The 16,210-nt window shown below is 40.3% G+C and overlaps 3 protein-coding genes across 6 annotated transcripts in view; 2 read left to right on the top strand and 1 right to left on the bottom strand.

Moving 5' to 3' along the window:
- The first annotated feature begins 3,578 nt into the window (after window positions 1-3,578).
- Window positions 3,579-4,913, top strand: LOC145229952 (uncharacterized). Its single transcript, XM_080095294.1, has 2 exons — window positions 3,579-3,933; window positions 4,347-4,913. Exons 1-2 carry the CDS (start codon window positions 3,645-3,647, stop codon window positions 4,652-4,654), a joined length of 597 nt encoding a protein of 198 aa, XP_079951420.1. The 5' UTR covers window positions 3,579-3,644; the 3' UTR covers window positions 4,655-4,913.
- Window positions 4,914-6,914: 2,001 nt separating this feature from the next.
- LOC145227541 (uncharacterized) lies at window positions 6,915-8,877 on the top strand. Its single transcript, XM_080092387.1, has 2 exons — window positions 6,915-7,433; window positions 7,877-8,877. Exons 1-2 carry the CDS (start codon window positions 7,070-7,072, stop codon window positions 8,326-8,328), a joined length of 816 nt encoding a protein of 271 aa, XP_079948513.1. The 5' UTR covers window positions 6,915-7,069; the 3' UTR covers window positions 8,329-8,877.
- Window positions 8,878-10,117: 1,240 nt separating this feature from the next.
- The window catches only part of LOC145227538 (ATP-dependent chromatin remodeler CHD1-like), a 32,197-nt gene continuing 26,104 nt past the window's right edge, over window positions 10,118-16,210 (bottom strand). For 3 of the 4 annotated variants that reach the window (XM_080092383.1, XM_080092382.1, XM_080092384.1), the window contains exons 25-38: window positions 15,983-16,191; window positions 15,675-15,798; window positions 15,351-15,505; window positions 15,032-15,185; window positions 14,584-14,778; window positions 14,200-14,349; window positions 14,008-14,133; window positions 13,720-13,804; window positions 13,277-13,508; window positions 13,038-13,149; window positions 12,714-12,854; window positions 12,529-12,632; window positions 11,386-11,448; window positions 10,118-11,200 (exon numbers count right to left, since the gene is read on the bottom strand). In XM_080092383.1, coding sequence (XP_079948509.1) covers window positions 10,609-11,200; window positions 11,386-11,448; window positions 12,529-12,632; window positions 12,714-12,854; window positions 13,038-13,149; window positions 13,277-13,508; window positions 13,720-13,804; window positions 14,008-14,133; window positions 14,200-14,349; window positions 14,584-14,778; window positions 15,032-15,185; window positions 15,351-15,505; window positions 15,675-15,798; window positions 15,983-16,191 — 2,442 coding nt within the window. In that variant the 3' untranslated portion in view covers window positions 10,118-10,608. The remainder of the gene's footprint in view (window positions 11,201-11,385; window positions 11,449-12,528; window positions 12,633-12,713; window positions 12,855-13,037; window positions 13,150-13,276; window positions 13,509-13,719; window positions 13,805-14,007; window positions 14,134-14,199; window positions 14,350-14,583; window positions 14,779-15,031; window positions 15,186-15,350; window positions 15,506-15,674; window positions 15,799-15,982; window positions 16,192-16,210) is intronic. The other variant, XM_080092385.1, reaches the window with a different exon arrangement.

Consider the following 16,210-nt stretch of genomic DNA (forward strand, 5'->3'; position numbering starts at 1 on the left):
CAACCGATCAAGTTAAATCAAATGCCCAGCTCAAATGTCATTTTCGCATGTTAGGGCATTTCCCCTCAGCTCACAAGTCGCAACAGAGACGACGGTTGCAGTGGTGGTGCGGATTTTTCGCTACGCGGCTCTTGAGTTTAGCAGTGTGGTTGGCGTCAACGCGGTCACAAATCATGCTACCGAAAAAAACTCGCACAATGTACCCGATTTTTTAAGAGTTTCTATCTCGAAAAGTCATTGATTTTACGAAAATAAGCAAACAGGCCTACATATATTTTTAGTTTTAACTATGCAGTGATGCACCGAAGTTTCGGTTGGCCAGGGTTACACAACCTGAGCCTGTACGGCCACATGCGGCTGCCAAAGTAACTTATACTCCTATAAAGTAAACGCGTTGATGGGGAGTAGGCTAATATTACATTAAAGATTGTTATTATACTATTTTCATCGTATAAGAGCATATCTAGAAAAATAAGTTAAAGAGCACTATTGTAGCGGCCTCTCTCACTACCGTTATCGTGTGCCTTCATACTACAGCGAACCGGACAGATTGCCTTCTTTCTCTGACTTTCGTCTTATGCGGCGTATTCGCTCATTGTGTTATTCTATTACGATGTACCTCGAATAAACACCTCGCTACACTATCTAGAATGGGCTTTCGGTGTATGAATTTTCGCTTAAGGAGGCAACTTGTTACAAACGTACTTACAAATTCGATTCCTCATCAGTGGCGGATCCAAGGGGGGTCGAATTGGGCGACCATTGACTTCGTAGAGAAATAAGAAAATAAAACAAACCAATTTAAAACTAAACAAAATACCACAATGTTTCTTAACTGAAGGCGAATATGTGGTTGTTTATTGTTTTAGGCCTTAGTCCCAATGGCAATGTGGTGACTGTTCAGATTCTTAAGTCCAACGAGATGGTATGTTAAGTTCGAAGTTTATGTGTCACTTCGTACATAACAACGTGCTTAAAACCTGTTTTTTGGGGTGTTCGAGATATTCAAACAAACCAAAATGCTTCGATTATGCGAATATATAAACGCAAATTGTTTAAAAATGTTTACGGTTAGGCCCATTGGGGTTGGAGTGAGGTACTATAATAATAATAACAATAAAAACAGCTTATAAACTGGGTTTAACGTTAAATTTAGTTCCGAATCCAGTCCCAGTCTCACTCTTTATTGAAATAACTGCGCTCTTTACGCCGCCTATCGGTATTTAGCAAGTTAGTCTGTTGTTACTTTTTTGTTTGTAGTTTTTTTTTTTTTTATCTATCCAGTACCTGAACGTACGTTGTCAAGATTATGACCAATTAAGGACAGTGGCAGAATAATTCATATTTTTCATGAATTATTAAAAAATCTCATATTTTTTATCCTTACTGGACATTGAGTAACCAATGAAGATAATTTACCCAATCCGCATTCATTTATTCATTTAAAACCCCACGTTGTTTTGCCTCCTTATTCTTTGACAACTATGTGGTCAGCAACAAAGGCAAGCGCAAAAACAGACAATCACAATGATTAGGCGTCCACACTCCACAGTGATTCATTGCGTACAATAAAGGACTTTCCCTGTATAGACTGGGGCGTTTGCAACACACAATGGAATACAACCTTTCTCAAATTTAGAGGAAGCGTCGATGTATGTTTGGATTGTTAACATTCGTATAGAGAGGTGGACTTCTCTATTCGGGCGATGACGGTGCCCGAAAACTAAACTCTCAAGCTTCACCTATCACGTTACGCTACATTGAGTACAGTTGCTAGACTGTTACCAGGCCAGTGGCTGCTTTAAAACAGCATGTGTTTCAAGTGTGTTTCGGGAACTAACTTGATGTGGAATCATGAGAGACAATTAAATACATGTACATCAGTGTAGTCCATAGCTAACTGCCTTGGAGCGATTCGCAGTTGTTAAGCGTTTTCGTTTACCAAGCAAATATTTGCTCAGACGAACATGAGGCAAGGGTATGCTGAAGCACAAGCCGCGTTCTTAAGGAAATATATAAGCACACTACTTGAATAGAAATGTGCCGTTGATCACATCGTTTCAACCGTACTTTTAAGTCTAAGACGAAAAGTTTTCTAGCCTTTTAACGAATAGGTTCTTTGTGCACAGACAGTGTCGTAATATGACGTGGTAGGCATTGAATTTCAACAGGCTTTTTAGTGTCGTAGTTGTTAAACTGTCTAGCTAAGCAAACACGCGATGGGATGCTGTTGTGCAAAGGAAGGAGGTAGGTTATAAAACAATCGTTTTAGTGTTTATCCTGTACCTTTACTGTAACACTGTGTACATAGAAAACTGTATCTGGTTAAAATAAATTTAATGTCAGTGAACACAAAAGGGGAACGTTTTGTATTTGTAACCAAAAGTACGTTTTCATATGCTCGTCTTTGTATGACTGAAGTGTGTCGATTATTTTTATAAGGGACGTCGCACAGTTGCTGTTTGTTCATGTGCTGCTGCCCTGGACCGGTCGGAGATAAGAATGGGGGTCCTAATCGGAGTAAAAGGCTTCCAGAGTCAGTGCCAACACATGATTTAACAGTTCACCAGCGCCCTAGAGCCAACCTTGACACTGCAATGACCACCACGACAGCATCCTTTATGAATTATGCGCAGCGCCATGAGCACCCAACGGATTTAGAACGCCAGCCAGCAAAACAAACCGAGCCGGATCCCTTACAATATGTTCGATTGGACGATGCGAAGAACATAGGGCAAACCGGACATGAGGTTGTTAGGTACAGCATAACTGACCTACCTGAGCAGGCCACGAAGTTTTGATACCGACTGCCGCGAGTTTCTTGAAATCAAAAACAAGCTATGCAGTTATTTTCTCAGTATTATGTGAGTGAAGCTTGTTTCTGTTTGTAAAAGTTTGCAAGCACACCCAAGTAAAATCCCAAACCACATTATGTGCCAAACAAGTGTAAACATTGCACCATAAAAACGCACAACTGCCCTGACTTTAATCAGGCTTTCATTGTTACGATTCACTCATCAAGAGCGGAATACCGCTTCCATTTTTAATGCACTCTTTGTTGTTTATGACGCTTTATAGTTTTTAAGTACACAGTTGACGTTTTATCACAAGTTTGGTAAACAAAATTTCCACAATAAAACAGAAATATCACAAAGTTTGTGTACGAACAAAGACTTTTTCCCCAATTACGGATAATAAAATGTAGTTTTTTGTGAACGCCAGAGAGAAAGCAAACCGAATATTTAGCGGTGACAGTATTGTAGCGAGCAGTGTTTTGCGCCTAATAGCGTTTTGGCATCTGTGCAGTAGTTGACAGCAGTGCTCGTTCATGCAAAAACAACAAGGTAAGCACAAGCTCAGTGTGCCGTGGTAAAAAAGCGTCATCCGTTCCGTGCCGTAACGTTCTCGTAGCTCTTGATAGCAATTTGAATGCCTTAAGCTCGTAACAGAAGATTAAAACGTCTGTCGTTGTTTGTTTGTGTGTGTGTGCTTTAAAAGTATTTAGTTTATTTTAAACAGGCGGTATTGGTTAAACACCTAAAACGCTCAGTTATTTAATGCTTATATTTTAGAAAGCAAATACAATGGCTAACGACTTGTGTTTAAGTTACCTGAAGTAGTTAAATTCAGACAGGCGTAGAGCGATGCATACGCTTAGTGACGCCGTTGATCGGATAACAAATGCTCGACAGTCACCCATGCGTAACGAGGTAAGGCAAGTCAGAGAACCCGGAGGCAATGAGGCAAGAAGCATTCCCAAGACCCTGAAAGCAAAATGCATTGGATGCGTAAAAAAACGGTCAAGTGCTTTTTGTTTGTCTTGCTGCTGCGGGATGTCTATTCTGTGTTGCGGAATGGTTTGCCTCGTTCTATTCTTTTTTTCAAGTGAATACGCACCTTTGCTGATGCCTGGCCTGGGATTGTTCACAATGGGTTAGTTACACACATTTAAAACTCAGTGCAGCATAATTTTCGCCTGTCCTGCATACTTCACAAAACACTTTCTAACAGACACATGGCTGTCGTGAAACTACTGTCGTTTTTCTTTTTTCACCATGTAATGCCACGTGCTTGGTGTGACATTTACCTTGATAATGTCGACCTAAATTTGACGTCAAAACGTGGGTGCGAAAAATACTTTTGTAAGAAAAGCTAAAAAAAATTATTATATGTCTGGCAACAACAGTTATTAACATACAAAAACAATTTAATGAAAAGGTAACCTTTATATGATTTAACTAACAAATTGTCTTTATTCTATTTCAAACCTTTACCGCATAATTATGTTTTCAAACCTTTACCGCATAATTATGTTTTCAAACCTTTACCGCAAATAATGTTTTCAGGCGTGATTGTGACCGCCGTAAGCGAATGGTATTGTAGATCGAAACACCAAGCCCATCACGTTTACGGCCGAACAACCCGATGTGACCATCCTGAACATACGTCAGAAATCTGCTCCCCGGGTATGCCGGATCTTCCCCCCTCATATTCAACGCTCTATCAATCGCAACGGACACTGCCTATTGCCGTTGCATACGATTTCAACAGCCAAAGGATTTTTGCTTCGTTTAGTTCTGCTTCTCGCTTACCAGACGGCACAGAACCAAATGATGACAGGTTGCCACCATATAGCGAAGTAGTTTCGAAGTAGTTTACCGCCAAACTTAAATTTATTTACTATTAGGAATATGCTAGTGTTTTTTTTTTGCAAAGAACGTGGTTAATCGTTTGTGGTATATGGTAGAGAGCATATGTGTTAAAACATCTTAATAGTTAAACACGCTATGGTGCATACGTCATCCCATATCTGTGAGGATGCTTCTGCTTGTAATTAAACGGTGTTACATACATTCCAAAACCGTGCTTTAACCGAGCGTTAAATACAACTTTGTAGAAATACCGAATCTCAATTTGCCTGAATGTCACCAAGGGGCAAGAATAGTTGTCAGTTAAAACATGAAAAGTCGATAGTGAAGTATAAACTAACACAGTTTGTTTGTTAATGTATAATATGTATATTCAATTGCTACTGTTCAATTCTTCTCTAGGGTATTCTTGATTTAACGATGCATTTTGTATATTATGCTAAAACGGCAAAACGATTGGTAGGCTAAAGTCAAACTTGTGTCGTAAACGTTGACTGACTCTTCTCTTTTAGGAATAGTTTTGAAATTAAAAACGTACGTCGGATGAAACACAAGTTAGGTCACAAGACAAATGCCCTTTCTCCTTATAACATACTATTAGCGAAAGCAAGGATATTATTTCAGAAAACATCAGCGTTTTGTATTGCTTGGTACATGAATTATTAAACTCAAATTTTGAACCAAAACATTTGTAGTTTAATCATGCATAAATAAGCCAAGCCAAGTCCATTGGAATGTTTTTGTCATGGCAATTAAACTCCATGTTGTTCTCTACTCTCGACATCTTCGTTCTAAATATAGGTAAGTTGACTAAGCGACCTCGCGGTGACGTTGGTAAAACCCGACTCCCCAAACAAGCGCAATGATATCAAAAAGTTCCAAAATCGTCCCAAAGTTTACCGACTGAAAGCTAGATAGCTAGTCCATAGTCCGTACAACATGTTTTGTCAAAATAAGTCTATGAAGTACGTAAATGATTAAACAGCAGTTAAAACGTGACAAAATGGGTTCTCAAATTATTACCTTTTCAGAACATATAACAATCAAAAGTTATAAGTTTCTAGTACAGTTTAAAACCGATGTTTGAATGCTGATAAATGACAATAATTTCTGACGAGCGATCCTAAAATGTGGCGTGAGGATCAGGTATGTGCCTGCGGGTCTAAAAACAAATTCAGCCAAATAACTGATGGCTACATGTCGTTTGAAAGGCTGAAGCGGAATAGGCAGAATAAACGGTACGAATGGCGAGGCTTCGCACTATTGTAGTAAAGGATTACAAGTTATCCCACGCATTGTTACGTGTCATCGCCGCGATCAGTTACGTTTTGTTCTTGGGTTAAGCTGGTACAGCCGAAGAGATCACAAATAAAGTGTATGGCATGTTATAGTATTTAAGTTACATCCTATAGCTGAAGTTTCAAAGTCAAATTAGAAAAATAAAAGTTGTTGATTTCAAATTAGTTTATGATTTAAGTTAGAATAGAACAGTTGTTTACTTTACGCTTCATCATAGCAAAGCGTATACTATGTCTTTTAGAAAAGTTGGTCAAGGCAATGGCTATGTAGCTGATTCTGTAACAAAACTGTATCAAAAGCAATTTGAGTTTTGTCGATGATGTACAAGCAAATAAAACGTCAGCCTTGGTTGTGTTAGGTGGGGATACGTTTCATTCGGTCGGTGATAAACAACAGACCCCCGCCATTGAACAAATTTTATGAAGCACATTTGAACAATGAAAGCAAAGGTTTAGTGCCATGGCTTTGTGCGTCGCTGTTGTGTAAACGAAAGCGTAAAACCGCGTTGAAGGCGCAGTGTACTTTGCCTTATCCAAGAATCGGTAAAGTGCACTGTTAAAAATACGATCCTGTAGGTAACTTGCATTGTACAGGTAAAATGTACGTGTCAAGCGGAAGGTTGGCTTCCACTGTTCGGTGCGCTTGTGACAGGCAGAAACGTCAAGCTGTCATTGCTGTATCGACCATACGCTGGGAGATCATTAGCTTGTCAGCACGCACAAATGCTAGCAGGAGATCATTTTAGTTAGCACGGGCTGGTGTGGACACCGCAGATGATAGACGGTCGTTTTCGTCAAGTGTTCGATGTACTACTTATGGGTCGGAGCGTGTGTTCCTGCATAATTAAACTAAACAATCGATTTGGGTCACTTCCTTTCGCGACACTGGCATGCTGCTTTCGACGACGACAAAGTTTCGCAGAAACTGCCAACGCACACAGCCGGCAGGCATTTTGTTAAAGGACAGACTGTGCTAACTGGTGGAGTAAAAGGTCGTGTGCATGATGTAACGAATGTGTTATTTGCAGAAAAGTCATGACGTGGCCTGTATGTAAATTCAACTTTTATTAAAGATAAGTTTTGAAAGCTCTGTTAACTGCCATAAACCACCAGGCCACAAATATGGATGATAATTCGAGCGACAACAACAATGAGGCGATTACAGTTGACCAGCAAAGCGAAAGTGATCGTGAAGGCCGGGTTGTTGAGGAACAACCAGCAAGACACATCAATTCCTCTACGCCGTGCGAAAATGGCCAGTCAAGCAGAACACGAATGTCAACGGGATCACGTGTACGGAAGATTATTAATTGCAACAACAGCCAAGAAAAACTTGCCAAGGGTTGTTGTACATGTGGAATAGTTTGCATTGCTGCTGGGGGTGGCCTTATACTCGTCTACATAATGGGAGTATACACCCAGTTTTTCGGCGACCTATCGAATCTTAGCACCCTATCAATACCCGGGTTTTGCTTCTTTTTTGCAGGTGAATTTCTGTTTGATAACGCTAATATGTAGCATAAAAACTGATTAGGGCTACAAAAAACTATGCATTACGCAGAATGAACCCAGCGCTCGTTAAATTGACTAAAATTGGGTCTATTAACGTGACGTTATTGACAATTATCTGCGCGGTGTAATGTATTTCGAATAGGTAAAGGTACAGGTTAGTCATTATCAGATACGTAGATCCATTTGTGACATAACTTATATTTTGCACTGAAAACTACTCTTTATGCGTCGATGAAGTGATCACTGCATTTAATTGGCGTGATTGTTTACATTACAAATCCAATACAAAAAGTTGTATATATTGAATGAAGTAGAATAAAAAACTGCTGGAAGAGCTGAAAATTTTGTTGTATATATTGGTTTTAGGGATATTGTACGTTTCACAAAGCAAACCTAATGCCGCTAAATGCGTTTCAGGTCTCGTCGCTACCGTATTCGGAGTAATATTTTGCTGGGGTTGCCCGCAGCGAAGAAATAACGGACGTCCCAGAGTGACCGACAGGGATGCAAACGAAGCTGGATTTGGTTTACCAGGCTACTCCGATGCAAACGGTTACTTTAATCAAGGCTTAGTCCTTGACCCTCCACCTGCATACAACGACATACTTTCATGTAGTAGCAGCAGTAACACTAATTTACCACCAAGGGGGAGTGCGCTGCGTATGGAAGAAGTTTCCGTGCCTTCGGAGTGCAGTTCTAGTCAACAGCAGCCCCCAGCCTATGTGGAAGCTATTAAAGTAAAGTGGACAAAATCGTTCAAACAAAAGACCGACAATACGGATAGCATCCAGGTTGAAACAGCTGATGTAGCACCACCTGCGTACGATGAGGATACACATTCGCCTTCAGCGTCAGAACACGATTGCTAAATTATTGGCAAGTGGTAGACGCTCAAAGCTGAAAAGTTTTTGAACTAGTGCATGAATATTAATCCATCATTTGGCAAAGAGGCCGAGGGAGAAAACGTCAGTGCGTGTTTCCAGTCATCACACCAGTACACGCGTTTAGTTCCATAAAATGGAAATATGAAGTGTGAATAACAAAACGCAAACAGTTCATAAATTTGATTGTAAAAAGGCTATATTAAAGCTTCAAAGTCCCTCCACGGACTTCTATTTGCGTAGTTTGAAGCGTAGAGAAATTTAATTCACATAATCGACATGTGCAATTATACGGTGCCGCGCTTTTTGGAAGCTAAGTTAAGTACATATGCTGCGGGCACATTTTTATTGTTTGTTGGAAACTTTTGTATCTGTTCGTATTTATAGTGCTCTGTACCGTCGTCCATGCGGTGCTTTAATATAAAAGGCACGGTACCGGTGTGAACAGTTCTGCCACTTTCTTCAATTTTCTTTTGTTGCGCTTGTTTTAGTTGATGCTTACCATTTTTTTCTAATTAAACAAGAGTTTTTATTGTGTTTCGGGTTTACATTTTTGTGAAAGGCGCAAAGATAACACCAGCTGATTTCCGGAAGTTTTGGGCAAAACGGTTTACATCAGCAACTGTTGCACAAACACTTATTGGTCCCATTTTACTTCCGGTGTAAACTTTACAAATCAAAACACAAAATCCACGCTTTTTGATGGAATTGATTGTAAAAATCCAAGTTTCAGACAGTTGAAATCGTTTGTAACCATTTAGCATTGAACTTGGTGTCACTAAAACGATATCGTTTTTCAGTTGAAACAGGTCTTCTGTGTTGAAACAAGTTTCTTCTATGCAAATATAGCGTCTTTGTATTCGTGCTGTTTTACGTGGGGTTGCTCATTTACTTGCCAGACGCGTTGCATTTTACAGCGTCTTGGGATTTACAACCCCTGTGCTATACAGCACGGTTTAAAATGAAATTCTGGCTCAGTGGGCAACCAAGGTACAAATGATGGATAACAATTTACTAACTGTAATATTTTAGGACCTGCTTGGGTGCACATTTTGAATAATCTGCGTAAAACTCAACTTAAGACTTGTTTTGTTGTTGTCTGTTAGTTGCAGATAAGTATGCACGAGACGTGGTTGTGCTTTTCACGCGATCGCCAATTATAAACAATATGCTATATATTATACAGACAAACCACAACAAATGCCATGTCCAATAAAATTTAAATATGGCGGACGTGTAAGATTAACAAAATACTCGTTAGTGCGACAGGTATCGGGATTGGTTGCGCGTATATATTTGTACTGATTCAAAATGGTGAAGACAAAAGTAGAAAGTCCTACCGTTATCTTACACTGTGGAAACTAGAAGTATAAAATCTCCTGCTGCCATTAAACAAACAACATGGAAGGGACAAAAAGAAATTCACATTTATCAAGGTATATAAAAATTTGTCATTCAACCCAAAAGCGACCAAGTCACCGAAAAAAGACCTACAACGCTGTTTTTGGGCCTAGTTGCTGCTGAAATCGTTTTTGGACCAGATGTTTTAGGAGCCAGTGTGAAACTTTTCTATACTAACGTTGTCGTTTTTAGCAATTGCTTACAAGGAAGGATTGAATGCAATTTTGTGAGAGGCCAATCACAGCTATCCTGCTATAGAGTCCTGTGGAAAACGCTGGACAAAAACGTGATGTGCTCCGAAGTCCATGCCTAATCATTTACTGAAAAAAGTCTTATTTACGGTAGTAGCCGACCTCATGATATTTTATTTGCCCAATCAGCCATAATCGCCTGTATTTTGACACACGAATTTTATTTCGCGTCACAAAATAATGAAACACAATTTCGCGTTCCAAAATGCCACAGCGCGTTAACATGACGCCAAATGCTGCACAGATAACAGTGGATTTATGTACCACGCAGTGTTTGAGTCTTCTAGACGATAATATGAGTTTTGATGGAGTCGACATATACTCGTTTTTTCAATCCGCTGTAATCTTGCGCACAAACCTCATACGTTACAGCATTGGTAAACAACCTTTGGGCACTCTACGAGATGTGCAACAAACAAATACGCGTTAAGGCAAAGTGGCACCCCGACAATTGCAGCGACAACAGTACAAACCAAGCTTGTGGCGCAACGAATAGTTTTTTTTATTTAACGTACAGCAGCAACCCAACAGAAACCTCCGTAAAAGTCTGACCCTCTCGTCCCACACAAGATTCTACGCGCGTCGTAAAAGTCGTACGATCGATCTCATAACTGCTTCAGGTCTTTTCTGCTCTTCTGGCTGTATCAGCCGGTAGCGAGTTGTCTGATGGAGGACTGAAGTTTGCATTTGGCGAGTCACCGTAATGCTGGTATCGCGATCTTGGTTGGGAACTTCGCGCACCTTCGCCGTGATGTTGATAATGTTCAGGACGCCTGCGCCTGTGGAAATCTCCCTGGGGCGACCTTCCTGGACTCAAGGGTGCGTGGTGGTAAGGGGGATACGGACCTCTCTGTGGTGGATACCTACCTTCCCATTCCCTAGGGGCGCCAGAAGGTGGATAGTAGTCCGAAGGAGGCGGTGAGCCTCGGAAATCGGGACGCCAATATCTGTCCGGCGGCGGAGGCCGGTGTCTCGGTGGAGAACGTCCGTACTCACGGGAGTGTCTTTCGTCTCGAAATTCAACATCCCTTGAATAAGGAGGACTTCTTCCGGGAGGACCACTTCTAGGATCACCGGGATATGGCGATCGTTTGCGTTTCACGTACGGGTCCCTACTTCGATATTCGGGGTTTGGAGGAGGAGGTGATCTTCCTCCAGGTCTTCTACTCCACGCCTCCCTGTCATCAAAGTTCTTGTGAGAAGGATATCTACCAAATTGAAAAGTAACGACTGTAGTACGTAGCACATTTGATGAAATTTAAAGGGAATACTCAAACCAGATTGTGTTGGTAAACACAAAAAAAATTGGATAAAATTTTACATGGTAAAACCATTGTTTTATCCACTGTATGATTTGTGTGAATATCTAGTTTTAATTATTTTTATTACAAACCTGGCGTGTTTGTCGTCAGCATGTCGCTGCGGAGAAATTGCACGATTTCTTGGTTTTCCGTGTCTGTGCAAAATCAGTTAACTTAAATAACTACGTTATACGTACACAATTATAATGATCAATTCAGCAGTCCTAAACTCAAGAGCAACTTTAGATAAAACTTAAAATGTTACAGCCAAGAGCACAGTTGTTTCATTAAAAACTTATACTTAAAAACAAATTGTTTGCAAAAAAAATCCAATCACTGCAATGACTAAATTCATGCCTTTCCTTACGACGGAAGGCTGAAAGATATGCCCTGATGACTAAAGTTTTGACAAATATGCTAGGTCACTGTGCTTGTTTTCTGGTCTAAAATCGAATTGTACAAAACTAAAACCTAGGTAATAATAAAAAAGTTAAACCTCAATCATGGAAATCGTGGAGAGGCTTTGATGATAGGCTGGTTGGTTGACTGATAGAAGCTTCTCCAACTCGACTAATATATCGTACAAACTAAACCTCGATTACAAAGCAATTATATGCAACAATTCACGAAACAAAAAGTTTATTGATCATGATTATAATGAATACGTTCTACCAGTACGGGTTGGAATTCCACCAAACACACGAGCGCCCAGGCACACGGGGCGATTCCCAGTTCCCTGAACGAGCCTGCAAATATGTTCCCAGAGCATGCTCGTCAGAGAAATCAACATCTGAATGGGATGCGTACAACGAGCGCAAATTTGCTAGATTTTGTTCGTAGGCGGTATCTGAATGCGGTGGTTGACTCATTGCAAATTTTCCTGCTATTTCTCCACTGCTCTCGCCATATATCGGATACTGGTTGCAGTTTATCTCTTGTTCCTTGTATCTCTGCACTGTTATATTACTTTGATATTTTGCGAATCCTGAATGTCCGGCTCTGAATTGCCCACGATTCGAATTCTGCATGTGACTTGACCTTGTCCAGCTGGGATATCGCTCTTTTAGATTACCTACTGCCTTGTACGAAGCACTTGAACGCCTGCAATAAGATCTGCGCTAAAACACTGCCTGAAAATGTTTGCTGTATAATCTGCTTAAACAACTGCCGTGGTTTAAGCTACACTAAACTTCTTGATTGTGGAATCGCTCTTGTTTGGGAAAAAGTAAACCTACCTTTCAAACAATTCGGTGACATTCGGTTTGGGTGATAGATTTTCGGCAGCTTCGTTTGTCTCACGTTTAACTCCTACAGGTGAAGGACTTCGTTTTTTGGAACTCTAAGCACACAAAAACATTTGACCAAACGTTAACAAGCAGAGTAATTTCTTTTGTCTACAGCCTGCTTTTTCAAATCCAACCTTATGATGAATCTTCCTAGTTTTATTGGGATGCCCTGGTTTATTTGATTGAGTACGTTTGTTGTCGTCACTATTTTGTTTCCTCGCTTCACTGCTTTCCATCTCATGGTGATGATGCGATGACGAAGGTTTACTGTGTTTCTATAGTTACCAAAGTAGAAACCAATTTAGCAACGGGCACTAAGGAGTGGGTGTTATGAAAACACGTGACTATTCTAGCATGACAAGCAACCACAAAACATAAGTTGAACACATAATAAAAAAGATAATACATATTTTGGCAACACCACTGTTGTAGCCAGTTTGTACAAATCGAACATTTACCGATAATCTTTCTTTGCGTTCGAGCTCTCGTCGTTTGATGGCAGTTTTGTAGAGCTTGTGTAATTTTTCCGCGTTGAATTCGGTAAATTTGGACACAAATACCCAAAGGTTTCTGAAAAATTTAACACATCCATGTAGATTGTCAGTGTACTTTGAAATCAAAGTCTAGGCTAGAGAATTAGGCAAAAGAGGGTTTACTGAAGACTTTATATACAAACCAAATAACTGTGGTCAAATACCTTCTCAGGTTGTTAATGAGATGAGGATCATGAAACTCGCGCAAACACTCGATGACGCGGTCACCAATCTGCAGCAAACAGCGCCGCATGTGTTCAGTTTTAACTTGTTCCTCACAGCCTTCAGGGGCCGGTGGAGGGCGATCAAGTTGCTTTAACGCGTGTTTTACTGGACGCAAGCGCTCCTTACATTCGCGAAAGGTTGCTTGGTCAAGTTCGCCTGAAAACTCTTGACCTGAAAAAGACGATTATATTAACATTAGATTTTCGAATGTCTTTTATTTTGCTCAGTTTAGTACAAACAATCACTGCCTTTAAAAAAAATAGACACAAACAAATATTCCATTCCTTTTTGACTCAACCTGCGAATACTTTGACTGTTCTTTGATTTGTATGGATTTTGCGTTACTGAAATTTAAAATCTGTAGAGGAATTTTGAAACTTACCAACAGGTACGGGATCATCGACAGTGATATGAACTGGGCCCTTTGATGGTTTACTACTCGATGGCTTCGCAGTGTTTGAGGTTTCCTGAAAAACAAAACAACAAGCATCATTTCCACTGCTATATGCTGTAGTGGGCACGATGCCGAAAAAACTCGGCCTAGAGAGCCAGCAATGGTTGCTCTTGGACAGATGATGAATTACAAGCAGTTTCACGCCAATAACAAAAAAACTTCTGTAATTTAAAACTAAACTAATTGATTTCCCACAATAAAATTCAACCAAAGCACCTTGGCAGTTTTCTTTCTTCGTTTTTCCTTCACTACGATATTGGCATCAACTTCATTGGTCTTTGAGGAAGCACCGACGTCTAAACTTTCAGTGGCCTTTCGTTTCCGTTTGGCATGCTTCTTTGACTAAAAAAACATTGATCATAAATCGTTGTATTTTAGTTGACATTAAAATATAAAAACATTTCTTACAGAAGTTTCACTCTTCGAATTCGCGTTTCCATTTTCCTGTTTGATTTCGCCCGTTTCATTACTTGGCATGACGTTAGCGCCGTTTTCGACGTCACTGTCTACGTCGACAACACGTGACTTGGATTTTATTTTTCTGCTTTTCCGTTTAGGCTGTACACAAAAAAACAGTTAAGTGAAAGAAAGCCCTACAGATTTGAACGCGCCACTGGCTTTATTAGGTGCAGCTGTGTGGTTTACAAAAAAAATATTCTTCGGTCATTTACTTTAATACAGTTACGCTTTAAAAATCTGAAGTTGTAATCTGTGAACGAACCGGCGTTTAACTACATCACATCATTAAAAATCATAGTTATCTATCGAAACGTATCAAATGTTCCATCGTACTTTACTGTCTGTAGACGCAGTCGGAGCCGGAGCACGGGAGTCGCGCGAAGTTGGACCTCTTCTTCTTCCAGTGGAAGTTCCTGATCCGATTCCAGGATGATTCTGATCTTGGGCTTTTCGGATCAGTTTGATTAAATATTCAGATCGACTCTGAAGCTGTTTTGCCTGCGGTTTTTCGCCGTTCGGCCGGAGAAGCTAATGGATTCAAATGTAACGACAATTTAAAATGCGAACTCAAACTTTGGACTACATACACACTTGACATAATGTTTTTACTTGTAGTTACGTAAGAAAATTTAATAAAAAGAGCAATTCCGTCAGATCATGAAAAATGTGCCTTTGTCCAGATATGTTTGCCAACAAAAACATCACATGAATGCCAACAAAAAACATCACATGAATGTAATCAATGTGATGGTCTCGCCAACTGTAAAGTTAATGAGTTTACTTTTTTGTCCAGTTTGAAAACTGGATCTGTTTGAATTTGCTCCCAACTTCCCATTCCGTATTCGTAAATTCCCACAAGAAGCCTCGAGTCGTCATCCAAGTCCCACGTGCAATCCCAAGCCCATATCGGTCGTACAGGAATATTGAGACGAAAACTGTTGGTCAAATGCAAAATATATCATTATACTTAAAATACGACCCCTAGGTGCAGCCATTAGGTTCATCATTAATATGATAATGGCAGCATGGCGTTGTATGGCAAATAACAAAGAAAGCCTTCGCAATGTATTGTGTTCAATGGTATAACGTTTTCTTTTTACTTTTTGCGTTCCTCTGTCGACTTGGGAATAATGTCGGCCAACGGTTGCAGATCTTCGATGCAAGCTAGAGTTGTTTTCACAGACACCGAAACACCGGCGATGCGAAATGATGGACCTCGACCCCGACCTTGCTTCGTCGTTTCTTCTTTTGACTCCTATACATAAAAGGACTTTTGTAATTGCGGACAAGCTTATTTGGAAAATAAAACAGCGTTTAAATTTTGTTTTTGAAGTGTTAAAAGTGTGCCAACCTATCGTTTGTTTGATGGTAAATATGTGAAACCGCTGGGGTAAGACTGATTTTTTAAAGAAACTGTTACTTGCCTGCGAAAGATTTTCAGCCAAATTTTTGTTTTCGATCAGTTTGTCGTACAGTTGTTTTCCCAACCTTTGTAGGTCGGCCTCGGATTGTTCGCTGAGCTCAGCATCGCGTGCTATCGCGTCCAACCTGACAGCGAAACAAAATCAGTGTTTGTTGATCAAGACGTTACTGCAAGGGTTACCGTATTGTGGTTAAAAAACGTCATCAATAACTGTTACAAAAGCGACAGCCAACAACTCTTTAGCAAACGTTTACCACAGCTGAAAATTCAATGTACAGTTTGGTCAATCTTCGATATAGCAACACACACCTTGTGAGTGGGTCACCAAACTTCCGAAAACTGCGGATAAATCGACGAACTTCAGCAGTGGTAAATCCCTTCACGTGATCATCGCCCTCGCCTCGTTTCAATCGTGGTGGACGTCCCCGTCGCCTTGGCAACGACTCGCCGTCGTCATCATCCTCATCCGAAGACGCTGAGTCACCTGACGCGTTTTCGCTGTCGCTGCCAGCGTTGACCTGCGATGAAAAAAACGAT

The sequence above is a fragment of the Phallusia mammillata genome, chromosome 5 (genome assembly GCF_965637545.1).
Source record: "Phallusia mammillata chromosome 5, kaPhaMamm4.hap1.1, whole genome shotgun sequence".
In the NCBI taxonomy this organism is placed as follows: domain Eukaryota; kingdom Metazoa; phylum Chordata; class Ascidiacea; order Phlebobranchia; family Ascidiidae; genus Phallusia; species Phallusia mammillata.